This window comes from Lutra lutra, chromosome 5, assembly GCF_902655055.1.
Source record: "Lutra lutra chromosome 5, mLutLut1.2, whole genome shotgun sequence".
NCBI lineage: Eukaryota > Metazoa > Chordata > Mammalia > Carnivora > Mustelidae > Lutra > Lutra lutra.
The window spans coordinates 5756761-5781188 of NC_062282.1; the positions used below are offsets into that span (position 1 = coordinate 5756761).

A 24428-nucleotide genomic window follows, 5' to 3' on the forward strand; every position below is an offset into this window, starting at 1 on the left:
GGGTCCTTATGGGGGTTGGGACAGCCTGTGGAGGAGAACATCATTTTTGATTCTGGAACGGCCCCTGCTGTCATGACATGACACAGCATGACGGGCAATTTACTCACAATTCTCTCCTCTTGAGCCGTTCCCCAGCGGGCCTGAGCCTGATGGTGAGGCGCACAGCGGGATGAAGGACAGACCCAGAAAAAATGAAATCTGCTGAGCATACTCACGTGCCCGAGTTCATTCATCAGTTGTCTGTGCAAAATTTAATACACGTGACTATATTATTTATTTATATGATTGAATGCAGTTTAAAATGTTTTTATTTATGAAAGACAGAGTTTAACATTTAAATCTCAATTTAAATCTCCACTGGGTGGCTCAGTGGGTTAGAGCCTCTGCCTTCGGCTCAGGTCATGGTCCCAGGGTCCTGGGATTGAGCCCCTCATCAGGCTCTCTGCTCAGCAGGGAGCCTGCTTCCCCCTCTCTCTCTGCCTGCCTCTCTGCCTACTTGTGATCTCTGTCTGTCAAATAAATAAATAAAATCTTAAAAATAAAATAAAATAAATCTCAATTTGGTCAATGACAATTTGGTTTTTATTTTTTTAATTGTTTTTAAAGATTTCCTCTATTTATTTAGAGCGAGAGATCCTGCCCATTGGAGTGGGGGAAGGGGGAGGAGAGGGAATCTCCAGCAGACTCCTTACTGAGCATAGAGCCAGATTCTGTCAGCGATACGATCCTGAGATCATGGCCTGAGCTGAAATCAAGAGTCGGACTCCTCGCCGACTGAGCCATGCTGGCGCCCATTGTTCATTTAAATACGACTTTTTTTTTTTTTTTTTTTTAAGCAAAGTTTCCACGTAGGAGCATTTTATTATTGAAGCATAGTTGGCATACATGTTACATCGGTTTCAGGCATATGACGTATTGATTCGACACTTCTATACATAACTCATCCATTCTACACATTACCCAGCCGCCCTTCCCATCTCCTCTCTGGCAACCGTCAGTTTGTTCTCTGCATTTAAGTGTCTGGTTTTTTCTTTGTTTGCTTCTCTTGTTTTTAGAGACTCCTTGTACGTGAAATCACGTGATGTTTGTCTTTGACTCATTCATTTCGTGTGATCCCTTCTTAACGCAAAGGGCAAGCCTGCGTATTTGTAGGCGATGAGGTATAATCCCCCTTATGAATCCCAACTCGATCAGCTTCGCTATCCAAACACCCTTAGACCTGGCATGCTGACTTGGTCTCACAGAAGAACAAGAGAATGACATCGAAGTTCAGAATGCTGGTTTATTAACTGGTGTTAACATGATGATTTCTTTTTTCCACTTGTCTTAGAAATTAGTGAACGTTTGCTCTTTGCTTTCAAAATGAAGTTTAGGGGTGCGTGATGGCTAGGGGCTCTGTAATCCTGAAAGAGTGCATTTAAAAATATTCCTTTGGAAGTTACAGGGAAGCCCATCCTCCTGAGAATATTTCTCTGAGGTCACAGTACCAGTGTATTGTCTTCCACCGCACCGCCCCCTCCACCCCAGCCTTAGTTCAGCTATTCCTGTGGGTCCTCTGCAACTCCATTTGTCTGCTCCCACGTGAGTATCTAAGGTTGGCCTTGGCTCAGCTGGGGAACCTCACTCCTCCCCAGCCCTCACTGCACAGCTCAGCCTCAGGGGAATCCAGGCTCAGGCTCTCCTGCCTGGACCACAGCCTTCATCTCCTCCTTCGATCAGCCCAGGGCCCTCCTAAATGAGCGGAAGGATGTCTTTCCTTTGGTCTAAATAATCACACTGCACCTTACATTTTTAGTTTGAATAGCAAAGCCCACCTCCTCGGAGGTAACGTGTCCTCATTACCATGAACCATTATTCATCCCATCCATGATGAAATATTCAGCTCCTCTCCCCCAAATTGTTTCTTTGTCTTGGCGCTATTCAAGGCTAGTCGTGTTTTATGTCTGACATTAGTTTCTCCATTCCCAGTGCATAAGTCCAGGGAGATTTATGTTAAGAGAATAATAGCTTACTGACTCTCCAGGCATGGGTCCTGAGCGCATACGTGTCTTTTTAAACTGCCAGGCAACTGGAAGGCACAGCACATTTCAAGACCTTGCTGCAAGGAGCTGTTGTGCGGAAAGCACCTTGGTGAAGCCTTATCTCGCCTTTTCCATTCTTAAACACAAATCAGAGGAGGTATTTGTACGGCAAGTACAGTGCACTTTAAAATGTGAGTCTTCAGTTCCCTAAACAGAGCACAATTTGCGTGTGAAATTTGCATTTGTATGTGATCCTGATGTTTTCATTAGATTCATTGTAGCTATAAAAGATGGCAAAAGGGACACCTGGGTGGCTCAGTTGGTTGAGCGGCTGCCTTCGGCTCAGGTCATGATCCCAGCGTCCTGGGATCGAGTCCCGCGTCGGGCTCCTTGCTCGGCGGGGAGCCTGCTTCTCCCTCTGCCTCTGCCTACCACTCTGTCTGCCTGTGCTCATGCTCGCTCCCTCTCTCTCTCTAACAAATAAATAAATAAAATCTTTAAAAAAAAAAAAAGATGGCAAAAGTCACTTGCAGAATTGGGCGTGATTTATGTGCAATACAAAAAGGAAATATGCATAGATTAAGAAGGGTATATTTAAATCTGTGCCTGGTGGAGTCAGAGATAAATTGGTCTTAATTTGAAGAATGATGTCATCCATCAGAAGGTGTGTCTCCCGGGAAAGCCGGTCTGAACAGGTGAAGTACACTGTCCACCTGGGGGCTTTCTCTCCTGTGGGGAGTGGCCTTCAGTCTGGAGAGCTCCTAAGTGTAATCTTGTCAGTAAACCACACTTCGCCAAACGTGGGAGACTGACTTGCTCTAAGAAAAGTGAAAAATAATGATATGTAAGCACAGGGAGTTAATGTATTAATATATCATGAGGAATACGACTGTCATAGATCAGATAGGTTATGAAATTTATCTCTTACCATTTCTGTACCAAGAAGCCTCTTTATCCAGAGGTCACCCATGAGCAGGGAGATACCACAAATGATGTTTCAGGCAAGGTTTCTTGACTATTCTCCATTATTACTCTCCTAAAGAGCCATTTTAGACTTTTTTTTCTAACCACCCCCTCATGAAATTTTAGTACCACAAGAATATTGCATATTTATTTAAGTGATGTAAGTGTATCTGTGCATTATACATTCAAAAAGAAAATTTCTTGGGGCCCCTGGCTGGCTCAGTCAGTTAAGTGTCTGACTATTGATTTCCGCGAGGGTCCTGATATCAAGACCGTGAGATCGAGCCCCACATCAGGCCCTGCACTGGGCATGGAAACTGCTTAAGATTCTCTCTCTCCCTCTCCTTCTGCCTTTCCTCCCTACCTCCCCATGCTCCCTCACTCTCTCTCTCTCTCTCTAAAACAAAACAAAACAAAACAAAAAGATACTTTTTCTTGCTTTCCCCAAGAAGCCATGTTTTTGCCTGCTGGGGGAATGATACAGCCCTGTTGAGAATGCGTGGTTTAAGAGCGAGCTTCTGAAAGCCTTAAATGGGCAAGTCCGCTGGGGCGACGCGCCAGCCAGGTGGGCCAGGTGTGAGAAGCAGCTGACAAGATGCCGTCTGCTCTGGACAGCCCTGTTTTCATCAGAGACTGGACTTTTTCTCTGCTTCCAGAATTAAAATCTTCACCACCTACTCACCCTGCCCTTTTTAACACTCATCTTTTCTTTTGATGTTTTAGTTTCCCCAATAGATCAGAGTCAAATCTGGCCAGCCTAGGAAGGTGTCATTCTCTTTCAGGTGACAAAACACATGTCTGCATTTTTTTTTTCCAGGATAGCTTTGATAGGACCATTTGGGGTCCAAATTCTTCGTGTGTATTCTTGGTATCATTTGCATGGATTTCTTGCAGGGACATTAGCTGTATGCCAAAGCATAGCCCTGATATTAAGGATACCATCTTACAAAGCAACTATGAAGCTTTATTTCCAAATATGAAAGGCAGAAAAAAGGAGCAGATTGATCTAAGGCCAAAAATCATATTTCAATGTAAGCTTCGTGAGGGCAAGCAAGGATTTTTGTCTTTGTTCTCAAAATTCCAGTCCCTGTACCTTGAACAGTCCCCGGCACACAGTAGGCTGTCAGTAGCACCTGTTAAATGAGAGAACAGATTTTTACTCCATTTATGAATGAAGATCTCTCCGTTCTGACGTAGTGGATCATGTGGATATGAGGGGTTATGTTCATTCATTTGAAGAATGTTTCTCTGACGCACATCATGATAGACCCCTTGGGAATTACCTGATACATACATAAGGGCATAAAATACATGGGATCCTTGCCCTCCTGGAACATAGAGCACAGCAGGAGAAGCAGGCAATAAGCACGTGAATAACTACAAATTATTGGTTTTGGGGGCAAGTGATCTTGGAGGAGATGACTGAGTGTAGTGCTGGTGAGGGACAGGCTCTCAGAGAACATGCGGGGCGGGGCCAGCCTGGGAGAAGGAGGATGCCCCCTTGGGAAGAGGAGCAGGAAGGGGCTGTATGAGACCAAGAGAGCTCTGTGTGCAAAGGCCTCAGGCCTGGATGGAGCACTGAGCACACTGGAGAACCCCAAAGGAGGGTGTGGTGCCTAGAGGGGAGTTGCGCGGTGGCACGTGAACGGAAGCTGAAGGTGCCCTGGGGCAGGGCCTAGATGGAGTTTCCGGCCAATGGTAAAATGGAAATTCCAGCCGTTCTGAGAGCAGCCTTCTGAAGCCAGATCCCCACTGAGGTCTGGCTTGGGAATTGGTGTTGAGGAAGTCAGGGACATGGATGACCCCAGGAGGGAGAAATTGGGGCCCACGTGGCACCCTGGAGAGTGGAACATTGGAGTCAGAGCAGGGGAGTCAGTGGAACAGGTGGACCCCAGGGAGCGTGGAGCCAAGGAAGCCACAGGAGGGGGGATTGTGGGCATCCTGGGCCACAGATGGCAACCAGGGGCTCAGAGGCGCTCCTCAGGAGTCACGGAAGGGAGTGAGGAGGGGAACGGCAAGGGGTCAGTGGCTTTGACCACTTTCAGTGTTATGTTGGGCTTACTACCTGGGTTGAAATGGAAAATGGGGAGTCAGAAATCAAAGTAGTAGAAAGAGCTCAAGTAGACATGCTTTTTTTAACGATTTTATTTATTTATTTGACAGAGAGAGCACAAGTAGGCGAAGGGAGAAGCAGGCTCCCCACTGAACAGGGAGTCAGACGAGGGGCTTGATCCCAGGACTCTGCGATCCTGACCTGAGCCAAAGGCAGACACTTAATAACTTAATGACTGAGCCCCCAGGCGCCCCTCAAGTAGACAAGGCTTTAAGAGTTGGTCACAAAGGAAAAATGAGAAACAATGAATGAAGCAAAGGAAGCATTGTGTGTGGTAAGGGGAGGCTACTGCGTGGTTAGGAGCAGCCTGGCTCGCTGTTGGGAAAAGTTCAGAAATGAACCAGAGCCCAGAATCCCCATTGCTGGGTGGGGTCCAGGGTGATGGTCCAGGTCTGTGTGGTTCTCTTGAGCGTGGTGGTTAAAAACTGTTTCTCTTGCTGCTTGTGAAATTTGGTTGTCAAATTTCAGCTAAACAAAGCAATGTCTTAAATGCATATTCTTAACAGTCAAATTGTTTACCCATTTCGGTTCCCCTGCTGTGTGGTTCTGATGCTGGGCTTGTGTTTTGTTTCTTTTTCATTGGTGTCTTTCAGAGCAGTGCCTGCAGACGTCCTTGAGCTTTGAGAAATATGCCCCCCTCGCAGGCACAGCAGGTTAATATTTCTGATGGGAGGAAGGCAGCCATCAGGGCCACATGGCCCTGGGAAGCTCCTTAAGGCCTGCCTCTCCTCCTTTCTCATGTAAAGAGCACTTCTCAGGCTATTCTGTTTCTTGAACATTCAGTAAACTTTTGTGCTGCTCTATTTAATTTCATGCCCCAAATAATCTTGTTCAATTGAAAAGAAAGGCATTGCTGTTTTTCTGAAATAGTTAAAATAAATTGTGAGATAGTAAATATTGCTGTACTTGCTTAAGGTCTGATTTATCTGTGATACAAAATAAAGGGGAAATCATGACTTCTCAGCTAGGATGTCCACTCTTTATTTTGGTCCTTAAAAAAATGAGTACCTGTGGATTAGTCATTGAATCATTTTACTCTTGTCTTTTTAATGGACATATTTATTTATGTAATGTATCCACTGGAAGATGGAAGTAAAGATTCTTAACTTTTTATACTTGTTCTTCGGAGTTCTGGTAGCCTTGGATGGATTTCCGTTTCCTGCCTGGCTTGCAGTACTTCTTCACACCATCAGGAAGCAAGTTAATTCATCCCAGAAATGCACTTAGACTTGGAAGCACTCGCGTTTTCCAATGTGATCATGACAGTTCCAGATGAAGGTCGGGGCTTTCTCTCTTACTTTCCTTACAATCTGAAAAAGCGTGTTTGAAGCTCGCCGTGTGGAAACCATTGCAAATTATCATTTCCGGAGACTTTCCCCCTCTTTCTGGGTGAGACCCTGGCCTGTGGGGTGGAGTAGATCTTTGCTTCTCCTCTCTGAGGAAGATAAGGCGGCTTGAGGAGGGAAGTACCTGCCATTGACAATGACACGAGACTTTGTTCTTCTTTTTATCCTATTCCCAGGGCATTTTTGCCCACTTTTACCCCAAACTACCTCCCTCTTGTAGTTCTTGCATTCATGAATGTGGGATCCCGGCCCCAGTTTCCTTCTGCCCCTACCCCAGCCTCCACTCAGTCACAAAACTGACACATAGAACATTTTACCCCTCAAGGTTAAACCCACCAAGGTTGGCTACTGTGAGCTGGAGCTTCTAAAAACCCTGCACAATAATACCTTCAGGTTGCGCTTACTTAGGAGGAGCAAACCCCTTTATGTAAGCTGCCAACCAGTCTCCTTGATTTTTGGTCTAATCCAGTAGACCTTTTCAGAGTTTACGAAGGAGAAAATATTCCACGTGCCCCATCCTGATTTTAGTAACACTTTCAGTTCTGTTGTGTTCATTACTTATTTTGTCAAAACTGTAGTTCATTAGGGATGTGGTTCTCCAAACTGTGTGCCAAGGCACCCAGGGGGGCACCTCATGATATTTCAGATTTTCAAAAATCCAAGAAGTCAAGACAGAACAGGAATTATGATTGTGGTGGTGCGGAACAGAGTCCAGTGGTTGTGAAGGTTCACGGTATTCCACGAACACGTTGGCTACGGAGGGCCCATCCTAAGTCCCTGGGTCTTCGAAGAATGAGACAAAAATATTATATTTTATTGCTATATATATGTTGTTGTTGTCTCCCAACAACTACTAAGTTGTTAGGTCATAATATGTAACTCTTCTGGATACGACTACTTAATACACAATACTTTGCGGTATTTCCTTTGGCCTAGGAATGCTATGAAAAATTCATGAGACACTCTCTGTGTTGTGAAATAGGGAAATTTGGGAACCTCTGCATTTGTGGTTTTAGTGGTTTAATTTTTTGCAGGAAAGTTTTGTAATAGTGTTGGAAGAAGTAGGCTCCATTTATCATAAGACTTCCTTCAACCACAAGACCCTCTCTCGTCAAGACAGGTTGCCATGAACACCCATGATGGCAGCACCCTCGATCCCCTCAGAGCTCGGGAGCTATAGCGGCAGACTCACCATTCCGCTCATGACAAGCTGGCTCTGTGTCTCCTGTGTTTGCTTGCTTTGTTGACTTCTGTTGGTTTGTTTTACTGCATTTATCCCAATGACATTGATTTCATGGGGAAGAGGTAAAACATTTAGTTGGTCATAAATGAATGCTCGATAACGCTGGTTGAATGAAGTGACGTAATGACTGTCTCATCTCTGTTCCTGTTGAACCGTCACCAGCTGTGTGTGGCATTTCTGCAAAAGAACGACCAGCCCCAAATGTCTGAGGAATGCACGTTTTAACATTTCCGTGGGTTCTCTGGTAATTTCTAAATAACCTGTCTTTAAAACTCAGCATCATGGTATTACAGACTGAGTTGTGCCTCCCCCGTCCCTGAAAAGTTAGTATGGTGAAGCCCCAACCTCCAGTGCCTCTGAATGTGACCGCCTGTGGAGAGGGGCATGTGAAGGTGACGAAGTTGAAAGGAGGCTATTTGGGTGGGCTCTGGTGCAGGCGCCTGAAACCCCACAAGAAGAGATTAGTGCCCACAGGGAGACACCAGGGCCATGTGGAGAGAAGACTGTGCAGGGACACAGCCCTCTCCTTTCTAAGCCGAGGAGAGGGCTCAGGGGAAACCAAATCTACCGATACTTGATCTGACTTCCGGCCTCCAGAACTGTGGGATCATCGATGTCTGCTGTTTCCACCACCTCCGCCGTGATGTTTCGTCATGGCGCCCCAATAGACCACTACAGTTTCGCAAAGTCTGCTCTTCTGGATTAGGGTTCTTGAATGCTGCCACCTGGGAAAATTGCTGGACTCTTGTGGTCATTTGGGAAAACAAAACATGCTTCTTGGTGATTTGGTCAAAACTAATATATCGTCTCTGGGTGAAATTGACCAGAAATCAAGATCTCATGTCAACGGCATTAAAAATGCATCTTTGCAGCCTTACAGAACGCAGTGTTCAGGCTGGAATTGAATCTGGTGGGTTACAATTCCATTCATTCCAACACGATACTGAGTTTTAAAGACGGATCATTTAGAAATTACCGGAGAACCCACTGAAACGTTAAAACCTACATTCCTTAGACATTTGGGGCTGGTCATGCTCTTACAGAAATGCCACACACAGCTGGTGCTGGTTTAATATGCGCCCAGATGAGGCAGTCATTGCATCACTTCCTGTAGAGTAGGGGAGAGCACGCTGGGGAGAGACTATCTTTAAGTTCGTATTGGCCTTTTATTCTGTTAAAAGAGAAGCTGCTGCCAGGCCTCCCCTCCCATAATTGGTATCATTAAGGAAACATGTAAAGTTTAGTTCGGAAGAGGAAATTTTTTGTTTTCCTATTCACAAATGGTTCCGTTTATGCATCCAGGCAGTGACTTATCTTTTTTTTTTTAATTACAGTGTGACTTTGTGGAACATTTTTTGCCCTTACTAAAAAGGGCATTCTAGTTCAAAAGTAGAGCTTCTGAATCACAGCACCCATTGTGTTTCTCCTGTATTTGGAGTCTCATTTTTGCAGGAGTTTGCAATCTGTTGCCTCTCTGTGAACACGCTTGCTAATGTCACATTTAAATTCACACCCAAGATTGGCCATGCCGTCCCTGGGTTGCCATGCCTCTTCCCCAGCCAGTTGTCCCTCTGTTGTCACGTTGCATTTGCTATCTCCGTTTAGGTCTGTGTACCTTCATAAAGTGTCGTCTTAGTCATAATCAGAGGATGTGTTTGGTTTGGTTTGGTTTGGTTTATTTAATTGTAAGTTTGCCTACAGTTGGGTAGGTTATAATGGGACGGAAGCGTGTCACAGGTCATCAACGCAAAAATACCCCACATACCCACAAAAGGCATGCCTCCCCTCAGGGGCACCGTTTTCCTTGAAAGGAAATCTTTATCTCGCATGTGCACCATGAAATAGAACTATAATTTCTTCTTGATCCAAGCCACACAGACTGAAGGGTCTGATAGCCTTGGTCATACTTGTGATTTGAATCTGATCACCTAGCAACTTTTAAAATTTTAATGAGGGGGTATCAAACATGTCACCCGTAAAGCGGCGATGAATGAAGAGAATTCTGTATGGCGCTTAAAGGAAGCTAGATTTCATGGCTTCAGATTAATTAGAGGATCTAAATTAGTGAAACTCTAAAGTGTGTTAATTTTTTTTTTCACTTTTGAGTTTCATGGAAATCACCAGAATTAAGCAAATTGTTGTATATTGCGTGGTGCAGATCCATAGGAAAGCTGGTTTAAGATTAGTAAAATTTGAGTTTTATTAGTATATAATTACATATTTCTAAAGTTTTGAAAAGCACTAAGACATACCACTTAAAGTGTGTTCTGTTGTGTGTGTGTCATTACATATGGGAGGGCAAGTTTGGGATGATTCGGAGACCTGTAATTAATAACCTCTTGGACTATCTAGGACCATTTGGTCTATTGAGTTTCTGAAATGAGCAGAGCAGAATCTCTTTGGGATAATTAACCTTCCGATTCCTTGGACTCAGCAAGGACCAAGGTGATAATAATTTCTATGGGTTTTAGCCGAGATATAAAGTTCAGTTAATCATTGATTGGGTGATTAACAATATGTCAGGTGTTATCATCCAAACATCACCGTACCAGCAGGCCGGGTGACAGGAGATAGTGCTGGGACCCGACAGAGACAAGCTTTGTCATTGGGTGCTCTTGAAATTGGAGTTGGAGCTCTGCTAACACTGCAGGGAGTGGGGAGAGAAATGTCTGGTAGCCTTGCTCTGAAGAAATGGCCTGCAAAATTGGTCACAGCACAAAGGCTATGAGGGTCCCCACCTTGGATGACAGAGAACCGTGCAATGTCAGTTATAGTGCTGGTGGTTCCCTCCTTCCCATATAAGGTATTGGTTCGGTCTCCTTTCTTGCCGTGGTAGAGAGGAGCTGAGGCCCCAGGGCTGCGATTGCTCCATGGGCTTGAAGTCCAAGATAGACAAGAGAATAATCAATGTGACAGTACCCTCCTCTGCACAAGAGAATAATCAGTGTGACAGAACCCTCCTCTGCGCAAAGGGGAGTGAGCTATACATCTCAATGGCGGGAGGCTGGTGTAGTCTTTTCCCGCAGAATTCAGAAAATTGGAAACTCTGTTTTGTCTCTTTTTTTCTTATTCTCAACTGTTCATCAAGCCAGCCTTATCCCCATCCATTTCAAATCTGTAGACGCTGAGCTCAGAAGTACACGTTCGGTTTTCTCCTTGGTTAAGTCATCTTTCCCTTCTCGGGAAGCCGCTTTCTCAATGACTTGCGTTATGGAAGGAACTTTCTACCAAGGTCTTGAGTATCTTCTAGGTTCATCTCTTCCTTGTGGCTTATGATGAACCGATGGCTCACTTCTGAAATGAGCAAGTGTCTCAAACGCCCCCCACCCCCCATTTTATCTCCCTGTGATGCTGGACCTGAACCCCATCTACGCATGAGATCTGTATCCTTCGGCCCAAATGTGGCTGCAGAAACAACAGGCTGTGTGGTATTCAGAAAGACCTAATAGTAACAGATGAAATATAAAAGAGAATAATGACAGTAAGAGCCACAACCAGCCCTGCCGTCTGGTTTCGGTGGCTGTTTCCATAGGACGTCAGAGGGCGTCAGGTCGCCTCCTGATCTTCACTTCCAGTCTCGAACTCGAGCCCTGTAATGCCCACTGCTCAGGTGCTTGGGCTGCCGTGGTAGAATACCTCTGACTGGGACTCAGACTACACAAAGTGATTTCTCCGTTTTGGAGGTGAGGGCATCCCAGATCAAGGTGCCTGACGAGTCCGCCCCTGGTAAGAGTTCTCCTGGCTTACAGACGACCCCTTCTCCCTGAGTCTTTACACAGTGGAGAGAGAGGGCTCTAGACTCTTCCTGTCTTTGTGAAGATGCTAATCCCATCAGGGGAGCCACGTCTTCATGACCTCACCTACACCCAAGTTTCTCCCATAAGCCCCACCTCCAATACCATCACATAGGAGATGAGGGCTTCCACCTGTGAATTTTGGGGGGACACACACATTCAATCCAACAGACTTTGTTTCTGACTCCCCTTCTATTCATTTGGAAGGATTTTGAGTTAGAGAATTCCAACACATGACTTAAGAATCTCTGGATGTTATTATCCAAACACAGTATTTCTGGTCTGTGCTACATGATAAAAAGCAGAAACCCTCAGGCCAGGGCATGCAGCAAATTTAATTCTTTGGACATCACAAGGAATGCCAAGGAGCTGGTGTTGGGTGTCTTCGCAGCATGCTTGAGAGCTCCACGGAGGGAAGTTCTACCCGATCATTTTCTCTCCTGAGCAAGAGCATTGTTTTATTTAAGCCAAATTTGGTGCTTATGAGATGCGGCAAGCTTGCTGAATATTCATTCGCAGCTCTTTTCATAACGTTCTTGTATCTCTTTTATTTTCTTTTGACTTATAATTGGTGTTTTTGCATATTTATGATTTGCTCTGTCTTAAACCAATGACCTATTTCAAATGCTATACTGTCCTTCCTCCTCCAACCCCGTGCTGTTAATTCATGGAGAAACCATGTCCTTAAGTGATGCCTCTCCTCTCATTCCCAGGAGCCTGTCCTCAGCACGCGTGTACATCTGCCATCCTGTGCGGGTGGTAGCTTACAGCCCCTATCCTCAGATTCAGAGCAGGAACACTGAACTCTTTAAACTATAAGCTCTCAGAGCTGCACAGTTCCTGAGTGGTCATCTAAGCCATATGGTAATTTCTCAATGCTAAAGGACAGTGAACTCACACACTTGAATGTTCTCCTCCCAAGTGAGATAACCCTTAGGTCCTTTGTGTTTGGTCACGTGATCCGTTAGAAACGGCTCAACCTCCTTGTTTCTTTCCTTTGAACAGACCCAGACGTGGCAGCCTCAGGAGTTGAAAGCTCCCTGGATGGGTGGTCTCCAAAATGCAGCGACTTAAAATAGCTTAAATGATCAAAGGGCTTTTATAGCACAAGATACAGATGCTCTATAAAGAAAAGCAAACTATGAGCTTCGTACAGTATAACGCATCTCTTCTGAAATTCCCTAAAAATACCTCCCCCGTGCCCCAGCAGAGAGTCAGATCGTGCTGGGTGCACCTGCCTGACCCGTGTGGACTGGGGCAGTGTGGGATGGAGCAGGAGTAATCCTGAGAGCCCCACCTGCCTGGGGACCTGCCCTCCCATCTTTTCACTTTTTAGACTGTTTCTTTGCCTATGAAATGAAATAATAAAACAAGTCCATCCTCCCGGTGGTTTTATCTTCTGGGCTCTTGCGAGAATGAAAAGATGCAAGGCATGCTTAGATTGCTCAGTTCTGAGGATCTCTGAGCAGCGTGGCCGGTGGACCCCCACTTACATGAGGTGCGGGTGGGGAGTGGGGAGAGCTCCGGTCGAATGCTCTTGCCACTCGCGCAGATCCCGGATCCTTCAAGGCCTGGTTTGACTCTTCAGGGTAAACTTTTCACTGCTGTTTTCACCCTAAACAATTTGTTTTCTTCCAAGACATCCCGTGGGAGGCCGAGTTCCCTCTCCTGTTTTCTGACAGATGCAAAAGTAGCTAAATGGAGCGACGAGATAAAAGAAGGCATCACGACGGTTTGATGTTATAAAACAAATCCAGCGTAGTTGAAAATGGGGTTTTTCATCATGTGTTCTGCCTAACAGTTTTCTAGAAAATAAAATGCTGTGATATTATTTTTGAAAAGAATATTTTAACTGAATCATTTCTTTGGTGTCCTGGGTTTTATACAAAGTCATTCTATGAATGCACCCCTTTGAAAGAAAGATAATGTAGGACAGTGATCAGATTTGTAGATTTCTGTAGTGATCCTGAAGGCGCCCACCAGATGACCTGGTGACCACACCAGCGATGGGCAGGGGCCCAGGAGGCCTGTGTGACCACTCAAATGCTGGCCTGAGCTGGAGGGGGAGGTGACGCACCCCGGTGACAGTCGCTCAGAGATGCAGTGCTGGCGTGCAGCAGGTGTCCCAGTGGCTCCCAAATGGGCGGAGGCTGCCTGTTGCTCTTGAGGTCCCTGTGAGTAGAAGAAGTGGCCCCAGGAGAGCAAGGGAAGGCCCTGTCCCTATACCCTGCCATGGGGGCTCCCGGGGACAGTGGATAGCGTCATCAGGCTCTGTTGCTTACATTTGGTTCTCATTTTGGAGGACTCCACTTCCTAAAATGTTGACATTTCTGCTTTGAAGGCATTTTTTTAAGGAGGAAAGGAAAAATCTCCCCTAGATAATCACTAAGTTATTATTTCAGCTGTACCTAATAAGGAAAGAGATAGCATTTTCCAATTCTGAGCAGTCTGGTTTGTGTTGGCGTTCCTTGTTGTCTGCATTCTTTGGGTCACCGTCCTTCAGAGCAAATCCAGCAGTGACGAGGTTGGGAAAATCTAGCAAAGTAGACGATCATTTTGGAGAAGCAGAGTATGGCCGTGCTGAATTACCATTGCGCAGGAGGAAAGGGCACTGAGATTGATCCCGGTGGCTAGAGAAGGACTTCTCCCCTGATGGGAGCCAGGAGTACACCGGCGAGCCCCTGAGCTCATGTGATGGGTGTTCACAGAGGTGATGGGTGCACTATGGCTCCAGGAGGAAGGGGGAGCCCCTGTGCTCACGTGATGGGCGTTCACAGAGGCGATGGGTGCTCTACGGCTCCAGGAGGAAGGGGCCCTGCAGTTAGAAGTGTTTGGAAATGGCAGTGAAGGCTGCCCCCCTGCTCCCACGCTCTGGGTCAGGGCTCACACTCACACACCCAGCAGCAGCGCGCATGCCTTCCACAGAGGTCACGAGCGCATCGTATAGGCATGTTATTTATCTCGCAGAGATATACATGGCACACATGCATCATGTAAAACTGCATACGGCGTATGTAAATTACACGCGTAATGTGCACACAGACATCACGCAAACCACACAGCATAGACACAGATCTGTCCCACAAGGCATACAGAGATGTATCAGGGGTACGTATGCATCACATGCATGGGTCACACGTACAGATGACACACACCACACATGTGACATGCACGCACACACATACCACATACACACATGACATAGATCCTATGTATAATCACACATGTACACATCACATGTGCGTGCGCGCGCACACACACACACACACACACACAGACAGCAAGACCCAGAGTTAATACATGAATTGTCCATTCTATGGGAGAAGGATGAGGTTGCCTAAAAGGACATTTTCGGGGGCTGCTGTGAGAGCATGGGTGAGCTGTAGGAGCTCTCTGCGTCGTCCAGGATCTATGGGCTCGATGGATACCTGGAGGGCCCTTCTGGTCTGAACAACCCTTCCCTTCTTCTGCAGGGTGTTTTTTTTTCCAGAGAGAAGCTCATCATATTGTTCTTCCCGTTTCTAACCCTGTCCTGCTTTGCATTCCGTCCCCAAGATGGGCTTCTGAAGGCTTGAGGAGCCGTTTTCCACCCGTATTCAGAACCTACAGAGACTGAGACAAAGACATCAGGGGGACGGAGAACAGGATATCACCTTTGCTACCATTACAGCTGTTGGAAGATGTGGCTTGGATCTGGGCCCCAGGGACGGGACACCGTTCCCCTGAATCACCCCGCCTCCTCCTGCTCCCAGCACAGGGGCACGTGGGCCCACGGGCTCTGCTGGCTTAGAACAGAGGGGATGAGGGAGGACCCCACTGAGAGGAGCAGACGCTTGGCTCACAAGGTCAGATCCTTCTCACAGCCTCTCCAGTCAGACAGTCAGCAGGAGCAGCAAGCTGATGTTAGCAGGAGGTTCTCAGAGGAGAATGCCGAGCTTCTGGAAGCTGGTAGTGCCCTATTTGGTGACACATGAGGTCATGTGTTGGCGGGGGCGATGGGGCACCTTACCCAGGTGTGACCACCCACGATCTGACAAACCTGCAGGTCTTACCCTAAACACATAAGAGCGAAGTCCGTACGGATCCGTTTTATACATTGCTGTCACTTGCTCCATATGACTAGTGTGCTGGGTAGGAGTACACGCTGAGAAAACCATGTCCTACACTGGTGAGAATATAAATGGAATGTGTCCTCAGAGCCATTTCATAGTACATATCGAGAACTTAAAAATGGTCATGGCTTTTGACTCCATGTGTTTTACTAATCGACTCAAGGAAAAGATGAAGCTTGGAGCCAAAGCTTTATACGTCAGGGTGGCCACTGTCACAGTGTGCCAATGCAAGGAATATTAATAAAGTGTTGGATAGTATCAATAAAACTAAATTCTTGCACAGCCATAGAAGTGAATGTTATCTAAGCATTCCAAATCCCGTTTGCACAGAATATTTATGAGCTACAAAATATCTGATCAAATATTAAATTTTAAAAAAAGCAAAGTAAAACACTGCATTCAGAATGAATTTGGTCCTTCTGGAACAAGGTAGTAGTCTTGGCAAAGCAAAGTTTGGCAACAGTTTTCAGGATGCAGAGGGACATGGTGTGGGGACGAGGCCCTATGGACAGCAACGCGTTCTTCCTGGACAGGACTGTTACAGGTTCATTTTAGTGTTTCTTTGTACTTTTTTCTGTTTGCACCCTAAATTTTTGCAGATATGAACTTTTATCATCAAAAGAGTAGTGAGTGACATGGTTTGAGAGTATACCATATTCCTATGTAAACATAAGGTAAGAAGGATTGTCACTCACCCGGGCTCCGTGAGTACAGCTTTGGTGCACGAGCAGCCTGGGCCAGTCAGTCACCTGTTACCGAAATCGTGCTCTGTAACAACCACAGAATCCCAGTGGCTGTCTGGTTGGCTCTGTTCCATGAGCCTCTCATCTTCTTGGGACCAGTGGGCTAGCCAGACCACGATCGTGCTAACAAAGTACAGGAGAGCCACCCGGAAACATGGCGGCCTCCAAAGCCTCTGCACTCAGTAATTTTACTTACACTCTTACTTTCTTTTTTTTTTTTTTTTTTTAAGATTTTATTTATTTATTTGACAGAAATCACAAGTAGGCAGAGAGAGGGAGAAGCGGGCTCCCTGCTGAGCAGAGAGCCCGATGCGGGGCTCGATCCCAGGACCCTGAGATCGTGACCTGAGCCGAAGGCAGAGGCTTAATCCTCTGAGCCACCCAGGCGCCCCCGCTCTTACTTTCTTACTTCGCATACTTTCTCTCGGTTACCCCTGCCCATTGCACTAACCACAGCAAATCCCATGGCTGAGCGCCAAGACAAGGCAGGGACCACAGAGTCATCTCTCAAAGGGCATGGATCCCAGAAGGGGCTCGAATCCCCGAAGGCAAGAGCTGTCTTTAAAGCAAATAAAAATGTGAGTCTGGAAACAAGTGAAATTGACTGCCCGTGGAGACGTCTCTTGTGGGAGCTCACGTGGCTTCTGCGGGTGTTGGGCTCCCGAGTTAGCAACGCTCGCCCTCCTGAGCGGCTCTTTCTGTCTTTCTAGATCCTGGCCAACGTGATCATTTTCATCTGTGGGAACCTGGCAGGCGCGTACCACAAACATCTCATGGAGCTCGCCCTGCAGCAGACCTACCAGGACACGTGCAACTGTATCAAGTCTCGAATCAAGCTGGAATTTGAAAAGCGGCAGCAGGTGAGATACATTTTTCTGTCGATACTGGGTATGCTGTGCACTCACCATGGGCCTCAGCAAGAGTCGGAGCCTCTGGTTGCCTGTGCTCAGGGATGGCATCTGCAGACCCAGACGCAGGGGCCCTAGGATCCCCCACAGGCTAGCACCATACCGCCTGCCACCTCCACGTGGCTGGACATTCCAGTAAGAGTGGTTATTGATAAGAATAATAAGAATAATGCCTGGTGCACATCCTCGCTTCTGGTGACTGCACAGTGCTCTGTGATAGCGTTTCCCCAGCTAACGTCTGAGACCCCTCTGCCCCACAGTGCTTCCCACAGCACCTGTTGTCCATGTGGTGGGAAGTAAGCAGAGTTGTCCCTGAGAAGGGTGACAGCAGTTGAGGTGGAGGGTCCAGCAGGGAGCTCGTTGCCGTGACAGGGGCTGTCCTGTGCTGAGCGGTGTGCACGAAATGCACAGCAGAGAGACACATGGGTTATGACAGAGCGTTGGGAAAGGGAGAGGAGGGTGAGAAGGACATGTGGAGGCAAAGCCACGGTGTCATCAAGGATGGTGGAGAGCAGGGGAAACAGAAATGTTTTGGAGGGGAAACCATAAATATACAAGGGGCCCTGTCTTAATGTGCTGGACTTCAGGCGATGGAGGGACAGCATGCGACGGGCTTTGTTTTTCTTGGGTTCTGGTATCGTCCCCAGGAACTGAGCTCCCATCTCTGAAGGGGACGAGTAGCAGGAGCCTCTGTGAATACACCCCCCACCCCCCAGAGCATTCATCCCGGGCCCTGCTGTACCAGTCCGTATGGGCACACAGAAGATGCTTTCGTAGTATTTGTTAAATTGTTCCGAGTTCGTCTATTCTATAAAATTGCTCCAAAATGTATCACAGTCGTGGCAGCGAAAAAGCATCCCTTAAATGTCAATGCTGGACTTTTATTTGTGTACAGACTGAAGAATCGTGATCGAGTTCTGTTTTGAAAACAGGGAGTTCAGTTCATTCTTTTTTTTTTTTTAAAAGATATTATTCATTTATTTGACAGATCACAAGTAGGCAGAGAGGCAGGCAGAGAGAGAGAGAGGAGGAAGCAGGCTCCCTGGTGAGCAGAGAGCCCGATGTGGGGCTCGATCCCAGGACCCTGAGATCATGACCTGAGCCGAAGGCAGAGGCCTAACCCACTGAGCCACCCAGGCGCCCCAGTTCAGTTCATTCAACAACGAGTGAGCACCGGTCAGGAGTGAGTCCAGGCACTGGAAATATGGCTGTGAATATCGCATTCTCACTGGTATTATTGACAAATCTCGTAGTTAATTTTTAGACAGCGTTTTGTGGAGGTGCCTGGGGGGTTCCGTCGGTTGAGTGTCTGACTCTTGGTTTCAACTCAGTTCATGATCTCAGGGTCGTGAGATCGAGTCCCGCATCAAGCTCTGTGCTTAGCGCAGTCTGTGTAAGCCTCTCTCTCCCTCTGCCCCTCCCTCCCCTGCACACTCTCTCTCTCTCTCTCTCAAATCAGTAAATCTTTAAAGAAGCAGCATTTTGTATTACAGCATGTATAGCAAAGGTATTTAGGGATGAATGTTTAGTTCTTTGGTTTCTATGCATATCAAACTCTGGATCCAACATTAAGAAGTATAGGCAGTTAACCTGGGACCGTTATACAGTATGTTTTCATTCACCTGTATTCCAGTAGTATTTTAAATCTGGGTTCTAGAAAATTCCACAGGACTGTTTTTTCCCTGAAGAGTCCTGATGTTTTAGGATAGATGGTTTCCTTCTTCAAACAGCAATGACTCTGTCAGGTGGGTCCTGACAGACATATTTAACTTCCTGTTCCATCACCTCCTGAATCTGCTTCAAAATCGCACCAAGGCTGAGGGAACTGACATTCCAAGTAGACAGATTATATAACCTAATATTTATAGTACCCGTTCTGACAAAAGCTTAAGTCAGGCTACTGACCTCGTCTGCACTACATACTTCTCTGAAGAGTCCTTGAGCAAGCAGAACTGGGTGCCAGCCTTTCACGGTGGCTTCCCAGTAGTCCGGTGGCCACACGGTGACCTTACTAGCTCGGGAATTAGAGCTGTGGCTTTCTGTGTGCCAGAGAATTTGGGGGCCATCATGAGAGTATTATAAGACATTATAAGGGCATTTAGTAGATTTTTTACAAAGGAACCTTTTAAAAAATAAGTGAAATAAAAGAGACACTGTGAAAGAAAAAGAAGACCTTGTAGTAAAGATGTTTAATAAAATATAATCTAATACCACAAGTGTGCTTTGCTCTTGAAGTTGGGAGTCAGCGCCCAGGGTCTGGTGCCTAGAATGTGGTATTTTTCTTGTTAGGGCTTCAGAAAATGTGTTTCTAGAGTTAGAATGAATGCTCGTACTTTCTTCAGACTGACTTGTAGTTAAGCGGGAACAAAAACTTCTCTTAGTTAATAACATCAGTAAGACACAATCTGATAGATGTAAGGAAATACATGAAAATTAGGCAGTGGCAATCTGTGTGTCCTTCACACAGAGGGTCAGCCTCTGAGACGGTAGGTCCTGGTACAGCCACAGACCAAATTATAGTCCAAGGGGTCCACGTGTCACTTCCTGCCCACCCTTCGCCACACACGGTCTTGGCTCCACCAGTAGTCACAATGGCAACCAGCAGTGTCCTTCAGATGCTCCACTCAAGGACAGGGGTGTGTGCTGAGCAAAAGAATTTGCTTCAGCATCTGTTAGGATAAAATAAGAGCCATCCATGTTAGTATTCTACATCGGCCATTGCCTCAGAGGGAGCTAACGTTCCCAGAGGCTGAGAAGCCGCCATCTTGGGTTGTTCCTGAGCCTCTTTCACAGGGTCGCTCAACCGACCTTCCTCCTTGAGAGGAAGGTCAATGTCGGGTGAGCCCAGCAGGCCCCACGTCGACACCCCACTGGGGGCTGTAACAGCTGATGCTGTTGGGAGATGTCTAGGAATTCTGAAACCTTTTCAACTCTGCTCCGCTCTTTACTTTCCTTTCTTTGGATGTTGTGATATTTCCCCTAGATGCAAATGAGATGAATTTTTAGAGACTAAAACCATGTTTGAATAAAGTGACTATTTGTGCTGTGAGATTTGGGGACAGGAGGGAATGAAAAATGTTCGCAGAGTTTTTCTCAAGAGTTATATTCTTCCCCTGAAAATGCTGTCATGTAGAAACACTAAAAACTATGATTTTTTTTTTTTTTTATACCAGGTGGGAGATGTAATGCGTTAGCATCAAGGCCACCATTGGGGTTAGAAGGTATCTTCTCGGGGAGTTTTGATTCTTGTGTTAAGTTTCAGTCCTGCCAGAAAACCCACAGCCGTTTCTTGAGCACTGTGTCAGCGTGATACAAGGCTCTTTATCAAAGCTGAGAAAACAAGTGAGCGTTTCTCCCCGGAGTATGTAATAGACTCTCCAGAATTAATGGGAGATGGATTCAGAGCAAAACAAGAACTTTCTCTCCTAACCGCATGGGCAGTGGAAATAAATTTTCCCTCTGTAGTTGTAAAAACTGGATTTGCTTTTTTAATGGAAAGAAAACAAACCCTCTTGCATGTATATGTTGTCTTTCTTTTAAAGTAATGTGATCAGAGCATTTTTACATCATCTTCCTTCATCTGGAACCATGCTATAGATTGAGTATGACAGAGTATGCATCCCAGTAGAAAGCACCAGTCAAGGAAGACACAGACAGCGCCCTGGTAAACCAGGGTGGGGGGACGGGGGTGCTTACTGAGTCAGTAGGCTTCCTGGCTCTCCTTGAGGACTAATTGCTTTTCCTCTGTGCAGACTTTGGTGGAAAAAGTAACTGTCCCTTTTGTGTTCGTGGTTGGGTAGATAATGTTCATCCTAGCATGACAGCAGGTCACATGAGGGCATTGCTGATCACATGACATAAGTCATTGAGGATGCCAGGAAAAGTGTTGTTGAAGTGGTTTTGGATTTGGGCTGCTATATTTCGTCTGTTTTCATGAGAGAAAGAAGAAAAGAAGGAACTAATTTTTTTTGAGTCTTTCTAATGTATCAGGTAGTCTCTTTAGTACTTTGTATATATTATAACCACTTCCTGTTGCTGACCCACTTCCTGTTGCTGCTATAACAAATGACCACACACGAAGTGGCTTAAAACAGAACAGTTTATTCTCATCATTGGAAGTTAGAAGTCCAAAATCAGTCTCATGAGCTAAAGTCAGTATTGGCAGGGCTGGCTCCTTTCAGAGGCTTTGAGGGAGAATCCGTTTCCTGCCTCCTCAAGGTGCCATAGCCCGCCCATCTTCCATCTTCAAATTTAGCAGCACAGAATCTTCTAGTCTCCCTCTCCTCTCCTCTCCATCTTTCTCTGTCCCGTCTATTTCTCAGTTGTACTTTCTTCCCTCTGTCTGCCTCTAGTTCTACTGCTTCCCTCCGTAGGTATAACCCAAGGTAACCTCCCCATCTCTAGGTCCTTAATTTAATCCCACTGCCACCTTCTTATTTTGCCATATAAGGTGACATAATCCCGGGTTCCGGGGAGTAAGATGGGGTCCTCTTCTCCAAGCCATTATCTTTTATTATTTCTGGGTGAACTTGATGACCGAAGTCCTTTTTCCTACGTTATCCAGAAAAAAGAACTGTCCAAATGTCCAAGTTACCTACAGAAGACGACTCAGCTAGTAAGTGTGGCTTTTTCTGCCTTTCAAGTTGGTTCGTGGCAGCTTTGTTGGAATGATCTCTGAGCATGGGTTAGCTGGAGATTTTCCCAGGTATGAAGGAGTTTTGTTTCATTAACTATGTTGTTTATTATTACTGGTGAAACAGGAAAGCATACGACAAGACCAGACGTGATCTGATCATTAGGTGCTGCGCCATCATGACGAATAGAGTGTCGTCTGTGGAGTGTCGGAAGTTCTGCGGGAGCTCACTCACACGCGGAGCCACCGAGTGGACTCTGTCCGTGGCTTTATTGCCACACTGTGGTGCAGGGGCTGAGAGGAGGGTGCACTCTGGGGGCCGACCGCCTGACCTGACATGGGTGTTGTTCTCTTTCCCTATAATATTGGTCCGATTTCTTAACTTCTGAGTTTCTCTGATGGAGCTTGTACTTGATCCCTTGCCCGGTTCAAGAGACAGTTTCTGCCTCCCAAACGGTGTCCTGTTCAGACAGTGCTCAGTCGCCGGTCTGGCCACTGTACACTGATGGCATCAGAGCTCGCATTCAACCACGGAAGTCTGCGGCTGCCCTGGCCGGGCCATAGGGGTCGAGGGGGCTGGAGGGAGGGTTTCCTGTGACCAGGCCATCCCCAGAGTTCCTGCCCCAGTGGGCTTCATTCTTCCTTGCTGCGAACAGATGGGACAGAGAAATGTTTTGCTTTGTCTGCCTAGTTGGTGGATAATTGTCCCCAACACTCTTTCTACTCACATCATCTCCCCAAGTTCAAGAGTTTCCTTTTCATCTGTGGAACGGACAGGGTGAGGCAATCCTGGCGGCTCATGTTGCCGGACTCATTGCGTCCCCCAGTTTCTGTCATCTCAGTAGGAGCTGGTTGGCGGGGTCTGAGCTGCAGCATCTCAACAGCGTTGCTTCTCCAGGAAAGCAAAGTGGGCATCAAGAGGCCAACAAGAGTTCCAGCCGGTGAGACTTTCTCAGTTCTGCTCCTGAAGAACTCGAGCAGGAAACATTATAAATGTTACCCAAGACCTTTGGGTGGGCGGTGCCTCCAGTTGGGGTAACGGAACATGGAAACTCACAACATCGTGCCCTACATGCAGTTTGGTTCCGATATGCAGGCTCTGCTCAGGGTCTTGCATCATCAAAGATTATTAACCACGCTTTCCTCCCAGCCAATGGAATATGTTATTTTGTGAGCCCACTTTTTTTCTAGTTTATTAAATCGTCACCTGGACAGTTTTTATCTGGTAGCCCTTCCCCAGGGAGGGCTATAGATGCAAGTCATAGCTTACATTGTTCTTGGTCATCACCTTCTTCCATTGTATTAAGTGACAGATGACATCATTTCCTGTCTCGTTGGAGAGGCCACACTCGCGTAAAGGTTGATCACCACTTCATCCTCAGCACACATTAGGGAGAGGTTGAATCACACTTACCTTTTGCTTGAAAGTTGAAAGAAACGAAGAGTCATGGTTTCATGAAAGGGCTAGTAGTTTCAAAGTGTCCGCCATTTGCGTCCATCATCTGGAAGTTCAAGACGGTTGTCATGGTTTGCACCGTGTTGTCTCATACTGATGACTTAAATTCTCAGGATGCTCGTATGTGATGCCTCACTGAGAAATTCCAGGGCAAGGTATTTCCAGATGCTGCATTTTACCATGACCCTTTGACCAGGTTCCTTCAAATGAGTAATGAAAATCAATTCCAGAAAAAATATATTAATAAGGCTGAAGTATTTTTGGATAGGTACTTCAGTTAAAATGCTTGAAATCAGTATATATTTCCTAAGATTGCAATGAGGGCCATCTTGTGAATGTGTACTTTGGCTCCTTTAAAGAGAAACCAACAATTACAGATCCAGGACCAAAAAGGAAGGATTCCCAGGACTCCACTGTCGAATGCCATGCCTAACGCAGAGCAGAACAACAGGAGATTAGTAATAGCCCCTCACGAAAAGAGCACTAATGACTATCTGTGCATCCTGTACCAAGTTAGACATTCTGCTCTGCAGGAAAAAAAATAAAATAGGGGTACAACAATTAAGCAGAGATTTTTCTGTTGAATTAAATATATTTTATGTCTATTTATACCATGACAGCAGAAAAGATAAATGGTAAAATAAAACTCTGCAGAAGTTTCCTTTATGTGAGAAACTTGAGCAAAATTCCCATCTAACATTTATGGTAAGCAACTCACCTGTCTTATTGGAGAAACACCTGGGAAACAGTTTTGTTGCTGTAGCTTATCCTGAGCTAATCTATGCTGATAACATAAAAAGAAGCACAGAAAACAGAAGTTGTGCCCTAAGGAGAGCATCTGGTTTTGGTATTTTTGGCCTCTGGGAATTTTTAGTGTTTCATGGAGACCGCCTACTTTTTATACCTCGTGATGCAATATTTTGATGCTGGCAAGATTGTATAATAGGCAAAGGATAATGTAGTCAAAAGATTCAAGAAAGCTCGACATCACTTGATATGAGAAAAATAACCCCAATAGAAAGGAATTCCAAAATCAGTCCTTCTGCTTGCATCATCCATTCTTCTCGTTTTTATCATATGTGGGAGAAAATGTATG

At 46.0% G+C, this 24428-nt stretch overlaps 1 protein-coding gene across 2 annotated transcripts in view; it reads left to right on the forward strand.

Moving 5' to 3' along the window:
• ADCY2 (adenylate cyclase 2) overlaps positions 1-24428 on the forward strand; it is a 422161-nt gene that overhangs the window by 199580 nt on the left and 198153 nt on the right. For both annotated transcript variants that reach the window (XR_007127384.1, XM_047729460.1), the window contains exon 4: positions 17046-17195. Coding sequence is in view for 1 of the 2 variants with exons in the window: in XM_047729460.1 (XP_047585416.1) it covers positions 17046-17195 (150 nt within the window). In the remaining variant the exon portion in view is untranslated. The remainder of the gene's footprint in view (positions 1-17045; positions 17196-24428) is intronic.